This window comes from Tetrao urogallus (assembly GCF_951394365.1).
Source record: "Tetrao urogallus genome assembly, chromosome: 15".
Lineage (NCBI taxonomy): Eukaryota > Metazoa > Chordata > Aves > Galliformes > Phasianidae > Tetrao > Tetrao urogallus.
The window spans coordinates 9,824,331-9,843,358 of NC_136828.1; the positions used below are offsets into that span (position 1 = coordinate 9,824,331).

Here is a 19,028-nt window from a genome sequence, read left to right on the forward strand (position 1 = left end):
TAGTAATTTCAGGATCCAGCACATCATCTGACATCTACAAAACAGCCAACGGAGTTTAAAATGGCAGGTTCTCCCTAGAAAGTGTATTGAAATGATTAACAAAGTAACAAAATGGGCAGAATCTAACTTTGGTGAAAAGTCTGAACATTTCACATAATGCTCAACAAGCCAAAGTAAGGTACCATCTGTAGCAAAGACTAGATTTAGATTAACTGGTAAGTAGAGACAACTCTTCAAAGATCATAACTGTAAACTGCAAATCTACTTCCAAGTCTCTTACACACCATTCAGTCCACACAGGCCACGTTTGTTTCGCTGTAAAGACTTCAGCCTGGAAACACTATGAAAAGAAAGTTCCTTTAATTGGGTCTTTATAGGAGAAAAGGGTTAGTTGTATTTGTAGACTGGGATGCTGACGGTGGGATTCCTGTACTGTGAAGAGGTTGGGTCATTGATCCTGCAATGCTCACGTTCATCCCCTGGCCCATCCTTGTTATGGATGCCACAGTGCCCATAGCTGGTATCGGTGCCATTCCCACAGGCACTGGGGCCATGGAAGACAGAGGTATTGGCTCCATGCTTATTGGTGGCACAGCACTGAAAGAAGGACTGGTTCCCATCACAGGACTTGCTCTCATCTGATTCAGAGTGAGCGGCTGAGGCTGATTCACTTGGAAGGGGTTGATTGGAGTTGGTGCTGTAGCTGCACCTAGTTTTGAGAGAAGGGGGGAGAGGAAAGAAGATCGCACCTCCATAAATGCTGAGGTTTTGGAGATCACCTTTTCCAGCAAAGAACGCTCCTTCTAGACATGCTCCCAATCCCAAATCACCCAGTGGATGCCACTCAGCAGGCTGGTGCACAAACACAGTCTGTCTCATTCAGCCCACCTACGCCACAGAACGTTCATTTACTGACCGACTGTTCCCACTTTTGCTGACAGTAACGGAAGTAACAGGTTCTAAATCAAACACGACTACCTATGAGGTTATTTAATTTAAATATAAAAAAAAAACCACCTTAAAATTTGCCTTTAGAAGGCTATTCCTACTCCCTTTCTGCAATCTAGCTACTGCAGATCTTCAGGATCTCTTCCAGTTCACTCCATTTAGAAACTGTACATGTTTCTGGCACTGAGCTTTGACAAGAATTCATAAAGTAAACAAGTTGTTTCCGAATTACAGCGGTGCTAGAAAAAGCAGAGAATGACTTTCCCAGCATTTGAGGTTTTTTGGGCTGCTGCCAACGCTACAAATTCCTTTTACCGTATATGCACAGTGTTATTTGGATGGCCCAGTGACCCCTCACAAACTTTTTGTAGTAACTAGTAATGGCAGATGCAGAGATTTTTTCTGGTTAAGCACCACCAAGTTCCTCAGAATTGCTGCCTTTTTCTTTACTCGAGAAGTTTAACAAACTGTTGTTTGTTGTTTTTTTTTCCCCTGCCAGAAAAGTGAAGAAAATAGATACTGAAATACCATTTTAAGGTATTTCATCACACCAATGTCACACAGAAATTTTAGTGCATGAGTAGCTTTTAAAAATACATACATCTTCCAAATGTTTACTGCCACCTTCTGAGTTCACTCAAAGTAAAGGTTCACTTAACAACAGGGTAACACTGTGAGTATATTTTGATCAAAACTGGGTTACCATGCTTGCCTACAGACAGCCTAACACCAGCAGCCTAACCAGCAGCCCATGAGAATAGACTTGGAACCTAAGTTGAAGTCAGAGATACTAATTTGTTGAGCACCAGTAGGAAAAGAGCTTGCCACAAGAATCTACTACCTACCAGTCTCCCAGCAGATTGTCTGGTGGCACACGTTCATGTCTTACCTGTTCTGACAATCAGTCAGTTTCAGTCAGACATTTTTAATAACCAAAAGTCTTCCTCTAACTCAGATGCTTTCAAGAGAGCAAGTGAAAAATTGGAAGAAAGCCTGCTTGAACAAAGCTAGCCCAACAGATCAGCTGCAGGCACAGGGGTAGGAACTCTAGGCTTTCAACAGCAGCACGCCTAGAAACCACGCTGTCCCACCCTTCTGCTCCCAATCATGATCTGCTGGCTGAAACAATCAAGAAAAACCAGCCAAAAACGGCTTACATTAAACCAATTGGGGACGAGTTACGCAGAGCTTTCCTATAGGAAAGATAAAATAAAATAACTGAAGGAATGTGCAGAAACAGACCTGGTGCCAAAAATGGATTCAGCGAAGTTACAGGTTGCGGTGGCTTAGACACCAGTGAATCCAGGTTCACCAGAGCAGCATTGGGGCCCAAAAAAGACTCGGGGGTTTTCCGAGCTGCGCTCTGTTTGCCTGATGTCATGCTTGAGTGTTGGGAATCAAAGAGATCAGGACTTGTGGTACCGCTATGCTGGGACGGCAAAGTGGAACCCGATTCAGCTGTAACAACACAAAGAAATAAACAACACTTTTCTCATTGATTACATCATCAAGCAAAGAAAACCCTGAGGTCTCTGACAAGGGAAATATTTTAAAACCTAACATCCATATAGGTCACCTTTAAAGGTTCAAGTACACACAACATCCTTTGTATGCAAGCAGATACACTTTAACTGTTATTTAGGAGAGTATGAAGAAGCTACAGTAAGAGTTGCAGTGCTCTTCAGAATACCCAGCCCAATTTGCCCAGGTGGATATTCCTGTAACTATGTTGCAACTAGGAATTTCCAAGGAAAAAACACTCAAAAGCTTCCGTTTCTGCCCCTGCAACACCCCACTGCTGTACCCTCTGTAACCAGATTTTACTCACGTTTTCTCCTTGTGTTGAAGAAGCCCATGCTAGTTTGACTCAGTCACCAGCATTTCAGTCAGAATCTTCCTTATAGTACATATTACCAAAGCACACACATGCTATGGTTTGGCAGTTTTTACTTAGTGGGGAACTATCAAATAACAACATTTAAAACAAAAAAAAAAAAACAAAAAACCACCCTAAAGCATTCATAGAAGCGTATTTCCTCATTCTCCTACCATCATCACACATTGCATGTAACTTACATATCTGAGAAATTTAGTCAGCACAGTTCTGTTTGACCATACAAACCATACAAACCATACTCCCAACACATCAGACGCCACGAATACAGAAGCCAAGCAAATTTCTGGGCTGACCCAGCAAAAGGCTGCAGAGTAAAGTTCTGTGGCTCACAAGGCCAGAAGCCAACTCCCCATGAGCTCACGCACAGCCCAAAGCGTTAACAAGCCCTTATAGATGCATTATCACCAGCTTTAATCTTTGCTTATGTGAAAGGCAATGGGGTTTCACTTTTTTACATAAAATTCGAGAAGAAACACAGTTGTTGTATGAGACTATACCCAAATTGTCTGCGTGCTAAGGATTTAATCCATACCTGGCTTTTTGGAAGTTCGAAGTGTGTCGAATTCAGAAAAATCATCTTCAACTGTACCATTCAAATTACTGAAGAGGTCAAAAGATGTACTTCCTGTTCAAAACAGCAAGAGAGCTCTGTTATTAGCAGATCTTTGATTGCATCACACATCTGATCCTACCGAAAGCAATTTCTAGCCACTCATGTTACCAGGAAGCCACTGTCAGGTCCCAGGGCAGCGGCTCAGAGCAGCCAGAGAGCTCCTACTCTTATGAAGGATCAAGGAGAAGGGTAATGGCAGAGAATTCTCCTCACATTATCAGCTGAATGATTCACAGCAATGTGCTTTTAATCACAATGTAATACACACTTTAGCATGCTGGGTTTTTATTGCACTTAGAGAGGCCCAGGCAAGCAATGATTGCTGTGGAAGAAGAGAGAGCAACGATTTCACAGCCCGAACTCTGGAATGTGTTGATCAAGAAAAATACACTTCTGAATATGCTTCTAAACACCAACGTAGTGTCACTGTAAGTTCAGACTTTACTTAAAAGGAGGAGGAATGCAATAGTAAAAGTTACCAGTACCACCTAGAGATGGTGAGGCTCTGTTAGCTGAAACACTGACACTCAGCAAACAGTTGTAACAAATGAAAACAAAACATCTTCAAAATGTAGACACACCCTTGTCTCAAAATGGGGAATGAAAGCCACACCTAAATGAGCAGCAATCACACTACTGAAAAGCTTTGCCCTTTGCTTTTTCTTTTTGCATTCAGCAGAATGTTCTTTTCATTTAGTTTTAACCTCCAACACATTTCAAGCAAACAGGGGTACAGACCTCAGCTCCGTAAACAGCACAAAAAAGACAACAACAAAAACAAAAACCAACAAGAAAGAGAACAAGCAAAATTCTACGTAACAGAAACACTTAAAGAGAACGATCACCACAGCTAAACAATCCCATAATGATCCACTTATATCCCTTAGCCAAGGCAAAAGTATGTTAGACAACTTTGCACAATATCCGCTTTGTGACTCTTTGTTGGTTAAGCACTGGGATGAATGACTGGCAGAAAAGGCATTTCGGATGTATTCAGCCATGGTGCCAATATGGAAATTCCAGGTACTGAGACTCATCAAGGCTGCATTAGTTACAGAGCACGAACAGACAATTCTATCAGCACCTTCTTGCTGCGCAACAGTTTAGGAGCAGATTTGACACCCTCAGTCTGAAGCAAACCTTAATTTGCACCTCTAAAAATCTCAGCGTGTGGAGCTGCTTAACCTGTCAATCTGTGTCAGCAGAGACATCCATCTGCACAGCCATTTATCACGGTGAAAGGTAAAATTATAGCAACATTCATTTCCGGAAATTAAATCCTTGTCTAATTAAAAATAAAACTCATTTAAAAATGCAACGGCAGCAACAGTCATAAGAGCTCGGCATGCATCCACACATACTGATAGAAGAATGTAAGAGGGCACTAAGAAAGCAGCAGCACAAACTCAGAGCTTCAAGTTAATCATATCTGAAGTTCTTTTTGCTGCTAGCTATAGTAACTCCTGTTTATTTCAAAGAACAACACTGCAAGTTGTTCAGCACGTTATTTAACTAAGCAATACAAGAAATAAAGAGTCATTCAGATTTCACTTTTTCACTCAAATAAAACACATGGAATGAAACAATTGCTCACCAGAAGTAGAGAGGGGTTTGTTTGCAGGTGCTGGTCCCCAAGGATCCACCGAAGATTTTGCTGCAGTAGAAGATGGCTGAGCTGGAGCCCACGGGTCAACATTTTTGGACAGAGACTGAGTTGCAGATCCTGCTGGTGCTGCCCATGGGTCAACAGAAGCAGCTGGTTTGGCACCTGCAAAAAAAGCCAGCAGCAACACAAGTCAGTGCAGGTTCACTCTGGAAAGCTTTCCTAGGAGATCAAACTCTCATTTATGAGCCACTATTGCCTACTAATGCTAAATACAAAAAAGGTGAAGCAATTCAATATAAGGAACGCCAATCAAGTCTCAGCATCTATATTACACATGCAGAAGAAATAAGCAAACTAAAGTCAGTGGGAGACAGATGAATAACACTGAGCTCCCATTTGAAACTGAACTTTAAAAGACCTGCAGTTCCAACAAGAAAACGAACACGCCTGTGCTGCAGAACTTGCCATCTCAACAGAGAGTATCTGACTTGCAGCAATCCACAGCACAGGGGATACTTATGAACTCATACACAGAAGGTTTCTAAACAGCCTTTGGGAAAGATACGAAATACGTAACCTTAAGAGTCGAACCAAGACCTGCCAGATGCAGACAGCACAGCTGTCAGATTCTTTTCCACAAAATTATTGCTTCACAAAAATATCAGCTGGTTGTGCTTTCTTTTAGTAGATGAATATTCATTTCCTTTCCCAATGAAATTCGGACACAGTTTAATTAAATTAATTAAACATAGTTCAATTACTGCAAACAACTGTATGATCCAAGAGAAGAACAGAATTACCCGTGCAGTACACAGCTGATGCCTTTAACCACCTCGTGGATTTTTAACCACCTCGTGGATTTCAAATCACAACTAGCACTGCTTTATATATTAAAAGTACATACAACCCCCCACCCCTTTCTATCACAATTCTGCACTGCACACGCAGTACAAAATCCAATTTGCAATATTGGTCTTTGTTTCATCAACAGGTGGCACGGCCTTGCAGCAGCTTCAGATCAGGAAATACTCCAAATAAATCTAACTATTCCCACTCCAGTACTTAGATTTCCTTTATCTGCCCTCAGCGCTGAGTTACAAGCGATGCCACACAAGAAATGCTAATGGCAGAGCTTCCCATAAACGGAAGCTTTCAAAAAAGTCTCTTCCTTCATAAAGAGAGCTTACAAAATGAGAGCACTCAGGAAGACACCTTCCCTTAGCTTCCATTATCTCTGCTGAAATGCCAAAGCACAAGCAGGATTTGAGAAATACTGTTGAATGAGTCACTCTTTTATTAGTAGTCAAATTCATAAATCTCACATCTCCACGACTGCCCCTGGGAGCCAAGCAACCAGCAGGCTGGAACAAGGGGTTGTTATATGGCATTAATAAAGTCGGGAGCCACTGAGAGGAAACGCTACAGCTGCAACTGATGCAAGGAAAATCTTGTCAGAGGGTGATACATTGACTACAGGACTGGAGGGAGGTGGGTTTTGTTTGTATTTTAATCGTGCAAAATTAAACCGAATTTCCATTACATTGGCGCCCAAAACTTTGACTTGTTCTAATTTTGCACTTGCAGTTTTTCCACCAACGGAGTCACAAACTGCACTTAAACAATGAGCTGCAGTTGTGTCCTAGCAGCAATGTCAGTGCTTTTAATGCCCCATGAGAAAAACAAATGCACTTCAGTATTAAACTTCAAAACTGTCATCATGACTGCGCAGGGAAGCGCGCTGACTCCTCACACAACCAACTTTGAAGCATGTTATAGCAGAGCTCCTGGAAACACCAGTCTGAAGCAGAACTGACGGAACTAAGCTGTAAGTCTTCAGGAAGAACAATCTTCCTGCACAAGAACATGCAGAGTTGTTCCCTGTCCCCCACAATAGAAAACCAAAGCCAACCGAAAAATAGATTCAACTGTGATTCCACAGACAGTTTAACATCTGCTGTGAGGAACCATCAGCTTTCCAAAGCAAAGGAGTAAATCCTTGGGGAGACTGCAGAGGCAGCAAAACAAGTACATACACAGCAAACGTGCAACACCGGGAATTATTGCCCTTTAACACGAGAAACAAGGATCTTTCCCTTCAGAAAGAAATCCCACAAATTTAGTATCAAAGACTTGTGAGACACTGAGACTATTCAAGAGAGTCACTTCAATTTTTCTTTAGTATAATAAGTAAATAAATTCCAACAGGTTAGTCCATTTCATTCTGATGGTATACACATCCCATTTCCCTAGGAGTGAGACTTGGCAATTCAGAGCTACAGCCTTCCTAGCCAGAGCATCCTGCTTAAGCACTATACTACACTAAATGCTGGCAGAAGTCTACACCCATGACACTGGACACAACTAGCAGCCAAAGTGTGAGCATCTCCCCAAGGTGAGATGAGCTGTTTTGGCTGCACAAAGAGAAGACAAAAGCTTCACTCTTCTCCCTTTTCTTAGGATTCAATATGAGCACACGAAACCTCAGCTGCTTAACAAAGATGAAAAGGATTGCAACTTGCATTTGTTTCTGCCTGAAAATGAGTTAAGAGGAATGTTAACTCTGGAGTCCAGGAAGCAACCAAAACGGACTAATCCATTTCTGTTATCAAGCATGACATTGTGCACTGCTATTGAGAAACCTGGAAAAGTTCAACATTAAAAGGCAAGCACTTTTAAGACTAACATTCTTTCTGGCAGAGTTCATTCTTACCAAACGATTGCCATGGGTCAGAGGCAGTAGGTGCAACTGTGGATCCTCCCCAGGGATCCGTTTGGTTTGCAACAGCAGCAGGAGGTCCCCAGGGCTCTGTTTTCTGTGGGGCCGGTGCCGACGAGGGCAGGGCATCCATTAGGTCCAAAAGAGTAGTATGCTGAGGGCAGGAACAATCTGAGCTTTAATCAAGAGCATTACCGACCTGAAGTACAAACCCATGAGCGAAGAAGCAATTTTTTTTTTTCTCCTTTTACACACCTGCATTGACCAGTACTTTGAAATTTAACCCGCGGGGAAGAAGTTTTAAGCTATACAACAAAGCAATCCCAAAAGCATTAAAATGCTCAGTATTAAGCTATTTTTGTGTTACTGTATTTCAGCTTTTGGCAGCGTAACCGGGAATTTCTTAGTTGAAGGCACTACCTCCTTCTTTTTGGGAATTTTAATTGTGTCTCTGCGACTCTCCTCCAGAGCCATCTGTAATCTCAGATCATCTCCGCGTCTGAGGCGCTCCTCCTGCAAAGGAAATCAACACTGTTGATATAGACCATGAGCCTAGACTGTGCTGCCTGCTCCCTCCGGCGCGTGGCCCCGCTGCCAGGACAGCACCGCCGGCCTCACACTGCCTGTGCTCATCTGAACCCAGCAGGAGAACAGAGCTCCTGTGATTCTCAAAGCTCAGGAGCTCCCTGACCCCGCGCCGGCAGTGCTGCCACTGCAACGTCCGTTTTGCTGCTTGAAATCTACCCTTGTGAGGTTTTACTCCTAATGAGAGAGCTATAAATGAAGTGTTAGCATTCAAATCAGCACTGAATTGTGTAGTGATTTAAAGTCTACTTCTGCTGGCTTTTGTCAGCAGCTCTCTGCAACCTACATATATCGACAGATATATCTACAAAGAAATCCAAGTGAGTTAATCTAGCCAATTCTACGTGTATTTCGTAGGTTTTTAACATCTGTCAACTACCAAATTGGTGGTAGATTCAACTACTGCAAATATTTTTGCTGTGCTTTCACTTGGTCTGTCAGAAGTTGACTTACTCCACAACTGCCAATTCTCTCACAGTTTTTTAAGTTATTTCAACTGAGGTATTCTGATCAGCACTTTCTTTAACTTCATTGCTTAGTAACAACGAAGTTTACAGGGTAATAACTTCCTTCTCAAAGCACAGAGATCCTGATGTGAAGATACAGCAGTATTCTACACTTGTTCCAGGAAGCATTGAAAAGTATTATGGACACTCAGCATGGCAGATGTAATTTCCACTCAGAGCTGAGATTCAACAGCTTCATTCTCTATTCACATGCAATAAACTTTACCCACAATTACAGCATTTACTCCAAATTCAGAATAAACCTCGAGACTTAACAAAATAATGTAGCAAGAATGATAGTTTAGGAGCTACTAGTTTAGGAGTTATTTTAGAATAAGTTATTTATATATTCTAGCTGTGTGTTAGATCACCCTTCTGTTCCAGACAGATCTTACCGAATTAACAGATCATTCAAAAATTCACTATAATCAGAATTCACTGGCATTTCATATGCTGGCCCCATTAAATGAAGGCTTTCAGGACTAGTCATGTTTTCAGTTCTTCCTAACTGAAAACACCTTCAGCAGTGTGATGATTAACATCTTCCCACACAACAAAGTCTTCTTGCAAAGCGACTGCCATCTTCCACTAGTCTCAACAGCAGAAGGCCATAGCTACTTTAAAAAAGAGATTTAAAAGAACAATAAGAAAACAAAAAGAATGAAAGAGCAACACCTTCCAAAACGGCCTTTTTTTTTTTTTCTTTTTTTTTTTTTCTCCCCCTATTCCACCTGGAGCAAAGCCAAGCTGCCATTGCAAAGAGAGGCATGTAGTTGTAACTATGAAAGCATGAACACGTGGGAAACCTACACGGGCACTGACCTGCTCTGCCACCTCCCGGCTCATGGCCAGCGCCAACTGCAGCTGCAGCTCCTCTTCCCCACTGGTCTGGGGCCGGGCCTGCTCCAGCTCAGAGGAAACTCGAGGGGACGTTGCTGTTGGAAGACAAAGCAAATTGTACATGCTAAATACTAAAAAGGTGGCAGAAGTCTGATGTCTTCACTCCATATTCACCCCATGTTCAAACACCATTCTCCTAGGTCTGACGGTGGCAACACCGCAGGCAGCACCGGGCCATGGGGGGGACAGGGCTGCTCCCAGCACTGAGCCCTCAGCGCTCGGCCAACGGCCAGAGAAATTGAGAAGGGAGAAATCCACAAGGCAGTTCAGTAGCTTTAAAAGGAAAATGCAGCTGGGAAACAAAGGCTTCTTGTGCCAGCGAGGCTGCAGGATCACCACATCAGCAAGCTGACAGTGAGCAAGGCCGAGACCCCCAGCACCACAAGGCTTGGGGGAGAGTCATTAACTGGAGATACAAAACAGATTCTTCAAGGACCATTTCTTGGTATTTCTTGCATCTTCTGATATCAGTAAGAATTTGCTGGGAGTCGGCCAACATCAGGGTAAAGCTGGATACCACCCACTTCTCTGTAAAATAATACGGTCTTAAATGGGAAAGATAAAGGACTATTCTTAACTGCTAAGAAGCAGGCTCTGAGACCAACAGACCAGCCTTTCAGTCTCAAAATTTACAAAAATATTTTATCATTCTTTGCTTAAAAAAAAAGTGTCTCATATAGGTCAGGGGTACTGTTTATTTCTTCTTGTTGGCCAGTCTGCCCTTGAGTGCAAGCTAACAACTAGCTGGTAAGCCCTCCCCATCCCCCCAAAACCATCAGGCTTGGCATCTAAAACAGAATTTCTCAATACATAAACTGTCTTGTGCTGCTACTTTCATGACAGTAGCATGCAGAACCCCCATCCCACTGGGATAGCACTAACAGGTTTATTGCTACAAAGTAATTAAACAACTTGCACACTCTCACAGATCGTTTTCTAGCACCCAGAGATATTTCATCTTATTTTATTTTAGCAAGGATGCATGCATTTGATGGCAGGAATGGTAATTACAGTTTTCTGAAATACATGTTAATATTCAACAAATCAGAACTATATTTTGAAACTAGGATGTCAAGATCATAGAAATCAGGTTCCTTCACAGTAGGTTGGCTGGGGAAATAAAAATGAAATTGCCAAATTGTAATCTTAAAATCACTTTTTCAGCCACTACTTCAATCCTTCCAGCATTCCCCCTAAGCTTTAGACCACAACAATGCTAGATAAGAAGTGACCACTCTTCTCTCACCCTGTGGGCATCCAGGAAGCTGCACTTAACGTCCATCCCACCCCACTCTGCTCCTGAAGGGAAAAATTTATCACTGAAAACTCAATTCAGTTCTGATCCTGCTGCTTCCACACGAACCAGACAAGCTCCCTGGTGAAGGTGTTACTAATACTTCAATCCCATCACTTTTCAAACTCTTTCTCACATAAAGTATCTAAATTTAGCCAGCTTTGCAAGCCCATTTTGCTCCAGCAGTCACAAACTGGCTCTCCTATATGTTATTTGGAATATTAAAGAGTAAGAAGGAATAAAAAGGACATCAGAGAACAGGATATCTGACAGCACGAAAAAGGATGGCCTTAAACAGTTTGCGAAGTCCAAGTATTCTCAAACACAAAAATAAAGAGAAAAAACCAACAGAAGAGGATAAAACTCAACAGGAGGTAACCGAAGGCAGCACATGACAGAAGAACTGAGAACTTTCCACGTTCGTTTGTTTCATTTAACCGAGAGAGGAAAAAAAGCAGTGGGTACCCTGTGAGGCTGATGCTAAATGGGACAGTGCTTTTAGAGGCCACTGCAAGAAGCAGCACTGGGCACAGAGCAGCTGCAGAGGAGTTGGCATCAGAACCACCTATCCCCAAGGAAGGTTCCCAACACTTTTTCAACAAGTGGCCATAAGCCCAACCTAAAGGATAATTATGTAAGCAACAAAATAGAGGAGATTACGGAAAGCACCAAGACAATGCTCAGAAACAGCGTCACACGAGAGGGGAAAAAACAGAATATAAAAAATCTGATGCCTGAGAAGGGAAGAATGGAAATGTGGTGATATGCGAGAAGAAAAACACACTGGTGACAATCTTCTGCAAACTGGTGGCATCACTGTGAAGTGCTGGGGGTATACAGAACAGTGTTCAGTGCCAAGCCACCCACTAACCGCCAGCCACGAGCTTAACGCAGCTGTCATCAGCATTAGCACCACTGCAAAGCATTACCCAGAAGTAATCTAACATACCAAATGCAATTCCAGTCATACAAATCCTAGACTGATGGTTTCGTAACAGAATGCTGCAAAGATGCTTCCCCTCTGAGCACAGGGAATGTTTTACATGTTTATCTTTGCAAAAAGATTGAGCAGATTACAGTTGCTAAATACATCATGTTTGCCAATACTATGGAGTGCAAAAAGCCATTTAAGATCAAGGGGCAAGAAGCAATGATATAAAATAACCAGAAATAAACTTCAGCCACAAATGGAATTGGGTCACCTCCAAGAAGCAGTTTTGCAGCAGGAACTACAGAAAGGAAGATTCCTAACTGATTTCAAAGCCGAGTGGGATACACGCACAAAAGGGAAGCAGCACTGGGAAGCAGATGGCAGCTACAGCAGGTCAGGAAGGTCCCTCTGGCTTCTGTAACCACGGTGCTGGGGGAGAAGGTGGCTTCCTGGGCACTGTGCACAGGAGTTTTTCATCTCTGCTGACATAATTACATTCCACAACAAGTTAGCAGCTGATGGGAGAACGACTTTACAAGCATATGAAATGGATTCCTTTAGTCAACAAACTCTTCCTTCAGCCTCACATTAAAAACAAACAAACAAACAAACATCATCAGAACATTGTCATTTTACATTTAAAGGCCAGCAGTCCTTGTAAAGCTATCTACATTAAATAGCAGACAGCATGGGATTTTTTGAAAAAAGGATTAAAGGACACTGAGCACACTGCTCTTGGCAGTCATATGGCACGCTTCACCCAGCAGCATCACTTCCAAGTTGCTCAGCCCCACAACTGCCTTTCGGTGCCCACCATGTCCTGCTTTCACATTTTCCTTGCAAGGAGCTGGGATAAAGCTTATTGCCTTAGTGACAGTATCACTGCCACACAAAAACTCCCTTACCCCCCAGCACATGACAGTTAATTCAGATGTTTATGTCCGATGGGACTCGATAGATTGATTCTGACCTGCTAAGTCCCACTTTGGGGCTGCTGTGAGAATTTGGAGGTCCGAGCTCCTCTCAGCTGCTCAGCAACAGCTACAAGGGGAACACAGCATGGGGAAGTAATTTCCAACCTCAGTTAATCACTAAAGTAGGATTCTGCTGCACCATCTGTCTCCTGCACAGGCTGTGGCATCTTTTGTACGTATTTACTGGAAAAGTACTTCATCTTGGCTACATTAAAAGCCCTCTGGAGATGTCCAAAGGTTCAGTTAAGTAATGAGTTAAAACATATGTACAGTACACAGCTAGAAAGCAGAGCCACTGCCTGCATTAGTGATAAAATCAGTCCCAGTATAAAAATGACACTGAGTATCTTTATCCAGAAGCTTGGTGGTTGTTTTCTCATTGCCACTCTGCACCACATGAAGAAGCCCCATAGTGCCTAGAAAAAGAGAGCTTCACCTCTCAAATTATGAAATGCTACGTGCAAACTGCTTGTTCTGGGTGGAACTGTGCCAACCAGATAGATTCCCATGGAAAACTGATACAGGATGGGAATTAACTGCAAATCCTTAAGGTTTATTACATAGACAAATTTTTCTCTCAGATGATCACTACACTCAGAGTAACTACATTTATCTGGATGAGTGTAAGTACAGAAGCCTGGTTACACCAATGCCACCTCCCACCTTCACTCAGAGCACCAAGCAAACACAACAACAGTCAGAGGATTAAATCAAGTTGTCAAGTGATGCCCGACAGAACACACAGAGGAGTATACCAGTCTTACTGCAACACCTCAAACTACGGATGCTACCCTACAGTTCATCCAGACTCATTGCTGGATGCTATGCAAGACGTTCCATGATTCAATGGAGATGTATTCCAACCTGCAAGGCTGCAGAACGCATTGTAAGGAAACTGCAAACAGAGCATTCTCTGAATGAAATGACTGTTGTCATTTCCCACCTGAATGAGTTACTTCTGAATTATTTTTTGCTCCAGAGAAAAAGGGAGACAAGAGCTGCAACAGCTGAGTGAATGCAAACTTGCTGATGCTTCACAAACCTGCTTTTGAAGAATGAGTCAACCTAATGTGAATAATTGCTGGAAATATTAAAACACATCATTTCAGGCAGGAAGATTGCTCCCAATATCTTCATACACAAGGTTAACAGCCTTGGCATTTCACAAGGTCCATAAAAGCCTTTTTCAGTCCATCTTCCATCACTCCTGTATCAATCAGGCCAGCTGTGTAATGAATCTGAACTCCCAGCCAAGCAGACCACCTCTGGGCAGAACGCTCCTGTGGAATCAGGTCATGCTGGGCACGCTGTGCTGCTCCGACTGTGCCACGGCTGTGTGAGATCAGGACACCAGAATGTGCACCAGCTGTGCTCAGCAGCACTTCCAGCTGCAGCCCAAACCAAGGCAGTAGATGGGCTGAGGAAAAGACGTGTACAGTCTGAACTAACACAGCTCCTGGGTCAGGCCTGGCAGGACAGAACCTCTCAAGAAAGCAGGGCTTCTAGAAACTTGGCTTTAAAACACGAAACAACACAGGGGAGGACTGGTGTTTTATGGGGATCCTTTGAAATGAAGAATGTGGGCTCCGCTTCTGCCATGCTGGTGGCTCCAGTGACATCCCTGCAGTGAGCCTCTGCTCAAAGAGCACCCAAGAAAGAGAGGTATTCAATGAAGGCCTTGACTGAGAGCAGGAGTTCTAACAAAGGTCTGAGAGCCTCATGTTTGGACTTAAAGCTCTATATAAAGAACCAGAATCCTATTTAATTGATTGTTGGCAGCCACAGATGGAACAAGGCTAGAAACGATCTGAAGTTCTCAAAGCTGGGTGACAAATGTCTAGAAGAATGACAATAGACAGACACAAAGCCAGATCAGCGGTGGGGCACTGCTGATCCCAAACATCTCAAATATTACCCTTATACTCCTCCCACTCCCAGCCTGGTTAGTTTCAGCACCACACAACCATATTCAGAAACAAAACGTCTGCTACCAGATTTCATGCAAATCTATATAAATTACTTACTTTCTAAAAAACCTGAATAACTTTCACATATTTTGTAATGGGACATTTCATTGTTTCTGACCTGAACATCAGTAGCCCCTAAAGTTAGCATCTGGCCTCAACACATCACATACTGCTGGCAACACAGAGGTCAAGACGACGGCGCTTTTGAGCTTGTAGCTGCGAGGCACCTCTCATGGCTTCTATTTACACAGCACAAGACTGTGATTATAAAAATATTAGCATGTTTTTTTGCTGATGACTACATCAATAGTAATCATCATTGGCCATAATGTATTCCCAGAATTAGACAAGCTTTACAGCACAGAGATACTCAGGGCCAACAAAGACATTAAGGCAAAGCTGTGAGGGGAAAGGATTTTAATGAAGTCTACCATGCTCCTCCACTGCATTTCTCACTTTTTCTAGCTGACTGCTGGAAGTCAGATGACTGCATCTGCAAGGAGAAGGGGAAAATGTCCCTATCCACCAGTGTGCCTTGCTGCAGCAGTAAGGGACAATGGTAAATCACTCATTTCACACACATATATTCAAATCACATACATAGATATTTCTCTATCTTTAATTCCCTCATCCTACACAGGCTATCAGTGCTGTTTCTATTTTTCCAGAAAGGATAATTTGGAAAAATCCTACCAGAACAAAACAAAACTCTTGAGCTCAACATCAAATACAAAAATCAAGTCATGTATGCACAGTGGACACAAGCCTACACACATGCTTGAGGAACTGGAGAACAACAGCAGTTTGGGTATTGCAATACTGAGTCAATGCTGTGCAGCTGAGCTACTCCAACATGCTGAAGAAATCGAATGAAAAATGGTGCACTGAGCTCTCCAATGTTACCCCCTGAGTAACTGACAGGAGAGGAAACATCCCTCCTGCTGAAGCTTGAGAGATTATCCACGGGAACTTACTTGCTCTCCCTGTGCTCTGTCTTGCAAAGGCTATGAAGCACTTTCAGACTGCCCAGATTGCTTCTGGAAGAAAGTTCTGAAAACTGGGAAATGTTTAAAGACATTGTGCTTGACTGCGAACAAGGAGAAGGCATTCAGCTAAAATCTCTCAAAATCTGCAATCCCCATCCATTGTGCCTGGCCAGGAATGAAAGTAAGATCTGCTGCCACCAAAATAACTTGATGAAATATTTTGCTTACCCACACTGACAGAAGGGCTGTTACAGACTTTTCCCAACTTTATTTGCATTGAAATACTAATCAAGTATGCTATATCATTAGCAAGAATTAGTGTACATTTTCTAAAAAGCAAATCTCATGCTACTGGAAAAGATATTACAATTAAATCTAGATGCCTCCATACAGGACAGTCTGTAACAGAGGAAGAATTAGAGAGGGGAAAAAAAAGCAGCTTTGGAAATCTCAGGCTTGTCTGAGGTGTGTGGCTAACAAGGGAAGAGGGAAAATGGTTAAGAAATCATTACCTCAACAGGAATCTTCCAAATAGAGACACACAGCAAACCAACATGAAGGCAAATGAGAACATCCAGTAACCTCATGCTCGGTACTGGAAGAACGACCAAACTTGACATCTAGTCCCCCATCAAAATTCCTCAAATGTCCAAGGAATAACAACTCAAACACACCCTGCATTGCTCAATCCTTGCTGTGAGAAATAGCTGGGAGCCTCTGGCAGCACTCAGCATGACAAACACTGGTTGCGTGCCCCAATTAAAGTATAGCTGGTGAAGAAATAGCAGTGGGACAAACCAGAGGTGTGCTCAGTGTGCCTTGGTGGCTGTTAGTTCAGTCCTTCAGCAGACGTTAAAAACAACAATATTCCAAGCTATCTCCCTAATTAGGGATAATTTTTTAAGGTCATTAAATGAGATCTGAGGTCTACATTAAAGAAAAAAAGTATTCTGGCAGGGATAGAAATGTGTCTCCTTTAAAAAAAAACACATTGAATCAATGCTCAAGTATGGTATTAAAGAAAACCTAAAATATCTGTTATTCCATTGTTAAAATAAGAGACAAAAATGGAAATTGCCATGCCTGGATGCCTTCACAAGCTTTTTGCTTATAGTCCTGGGTCTTAAAAGCATTTCCTTTTGGAAGAACGTTACCTTCTCCTGCTTTTTCTCTACAGCCTTTATGAGACTGAGATATTCTTCATCCTAGCTTGCTCTGTCCTGCCAGCTTCCTGCTGCCTTCCCCAAAACCGACCCATACACAACAGAGGTTCTGACACCATTCCCACACTTTGGGATGCAGGACACGACAAACTGGGGATTCTTAAAACTGGTGCTCCATCGACTCACCACGCTGGCTCTGTTACAGCCCCCCACACATTATAAGCATTCATTTAAGAAAAGATTTTCCTTCAGAATTAGACCACAACCACTGACATTTCAGCCAAAGCAGCTTTCATCAGATCATTACTTACATTAAGAAGGATTTAGTGCCAACTCAGGCCTCTTCCTAACATCACAGGGAGTTCCCCCAAGCACTGGTATAAAGAATCCATTCTTCCCACATCACCATACTTTTCTGGTGGCTTTATTTATTTATTTTAAGAATGAAATACAGTATTTTGTACTGATACTTGCACGGCAAACATTGATTGCATAAATATCAAAATACTGACACATTCACAGTGTTACTATTCCACAAACAGCTGAGCAAGCAAGAAAAGCAATAAAGGAAGTTCAGTTCCAATACTCTTGCTAAAATGGAATAGCAGCATCATGAACCTCCTAGCAAAATGATGCCAGACAAACCTGGTATTTCTAACTTTTTTCCACTTAAATTTAAAAGGGAAGGAAAAAACAGAATTAAAAAAGTCAAGTAATTCTTTTAAAAATAGGGAAAAAGAAAATTAATTAACCATCTCCCTCCTGGGATTGAGGACCCTCTCACATCAAACACTGGAACGTGTTCACAAAAGCAGCCCTACAATGCTATGCTTGGGAACTGACAGTAAGCAACTGCTTTTTAAATGGAGTTTCATCAACACACCCATCCTCTCCAGACCAAAAACCCAACCGAAGAGACCTCAGTGCCACAGAGCAGGCCTTCCAAGATCCAGCTCTTGCAAACAGCCCCTTGCAATCAGCACCTCAACCCTTCTAGAAAGCACCACGTACTCTCACTTCTAATGGCAAATCAGAATAGAAAATATCTCAAAAGGAAAAATAAAAAAAGAAGAAAGCTTTGCACAGGTTTGCTTGTACTTACAGCCATGGTAGGATGCTGGGGAGCCTCCAGACTTGCCATACTCCTGCTCCGAGTAGCTGGTGGACAAGTTGGGCTGACTGGAGCCCCGACCGAAGGTGATCTGGTTGCTGCCCACCCCAGTGGCCACCTGAGCCATGCGTTCTTTGGTCTTCAGTGCCTGGGCCCTCTCTGTCTTCAGTCGCTCGTCATCCTTCAGCAGAGACACAAGCTGCTTGGATTTCTCCCTCACATTGATGCCCTGGTCTTTACCATCTCGATCAATATACTGGAAATCTTTCAACGTTTGGATAGCAAAAATATTCTCTTTACACTGCTGCGCCACTCTCTCAGAACCAGTTTTAATCAGGTAATCTAACAGAGTGAGGGCCTTGTACACGTGTCGCCAGTTCTTGCCGTGGTCATTGAGTCGCTTCCAGATCATGCTCATAATTTCAGAGAAGGCCACAACGTTGTAGGTCAGATCTGCTATTTCAGTCATCAGTGAACTCGAGGGACCCCATGGGTCGTTGGAGGTCGCTTCCCGCACTTTGATTTCGGCCTCCGAGTAATTGTTCACAATGTTCTTCATCTGCCGCCTAATAGACGAAGTCGTCATTTTTATTTCCCTTTTCAATAAGACAGCTGCTGGAACACAAAAAAAGGGGCTATATCTGCTCTTCTACGAACGTTTCTGAACTACGACGAATCCGTATCTGTGGCTTATCTGGAACAAGTTCCACTACAATCATTTCCTCTCTTCAAGAAAATGACACGAGAAAATGAAAATCATGACCTAAGCAAGAAAAGAAAACAAAGCACAATTAGTTGCGGCTTCAATTATTCCTACTTAAAAAGCAAAGC

General features: G+C 42.6%; 1 protein-coding gene across 1 annotated transcript; it reads right to left on the reverse strand.

The window, feature by feature from the left end:
- Positions 1-371: 371 nt before the first annotated feature.
- EPN2 (epsin 2) lies at positions 372-18,783 on the reverse strand (the record flags this gene model as incomplete). The annotated part of the gene is made up of 8 exons (XM_079542845.1): positions 372-709; positions 2,191-2,406; positions 3,378-3,470; positions 5,053-5,226; positions 7,775-7,934; positions 8,201-8,293; positions 9,694-9,806; positions 18,189-18,783. The coding sequence occupies 8 exons, from the start codon at positions 18,781-18,783 to the stop codon at positions 372-374; spliced, it is 1,782 nt and encodes a 593-aa protein (XP_079398971.1).
- Positions 18,784-19,028: the final 245 nt, after the last annotated feature.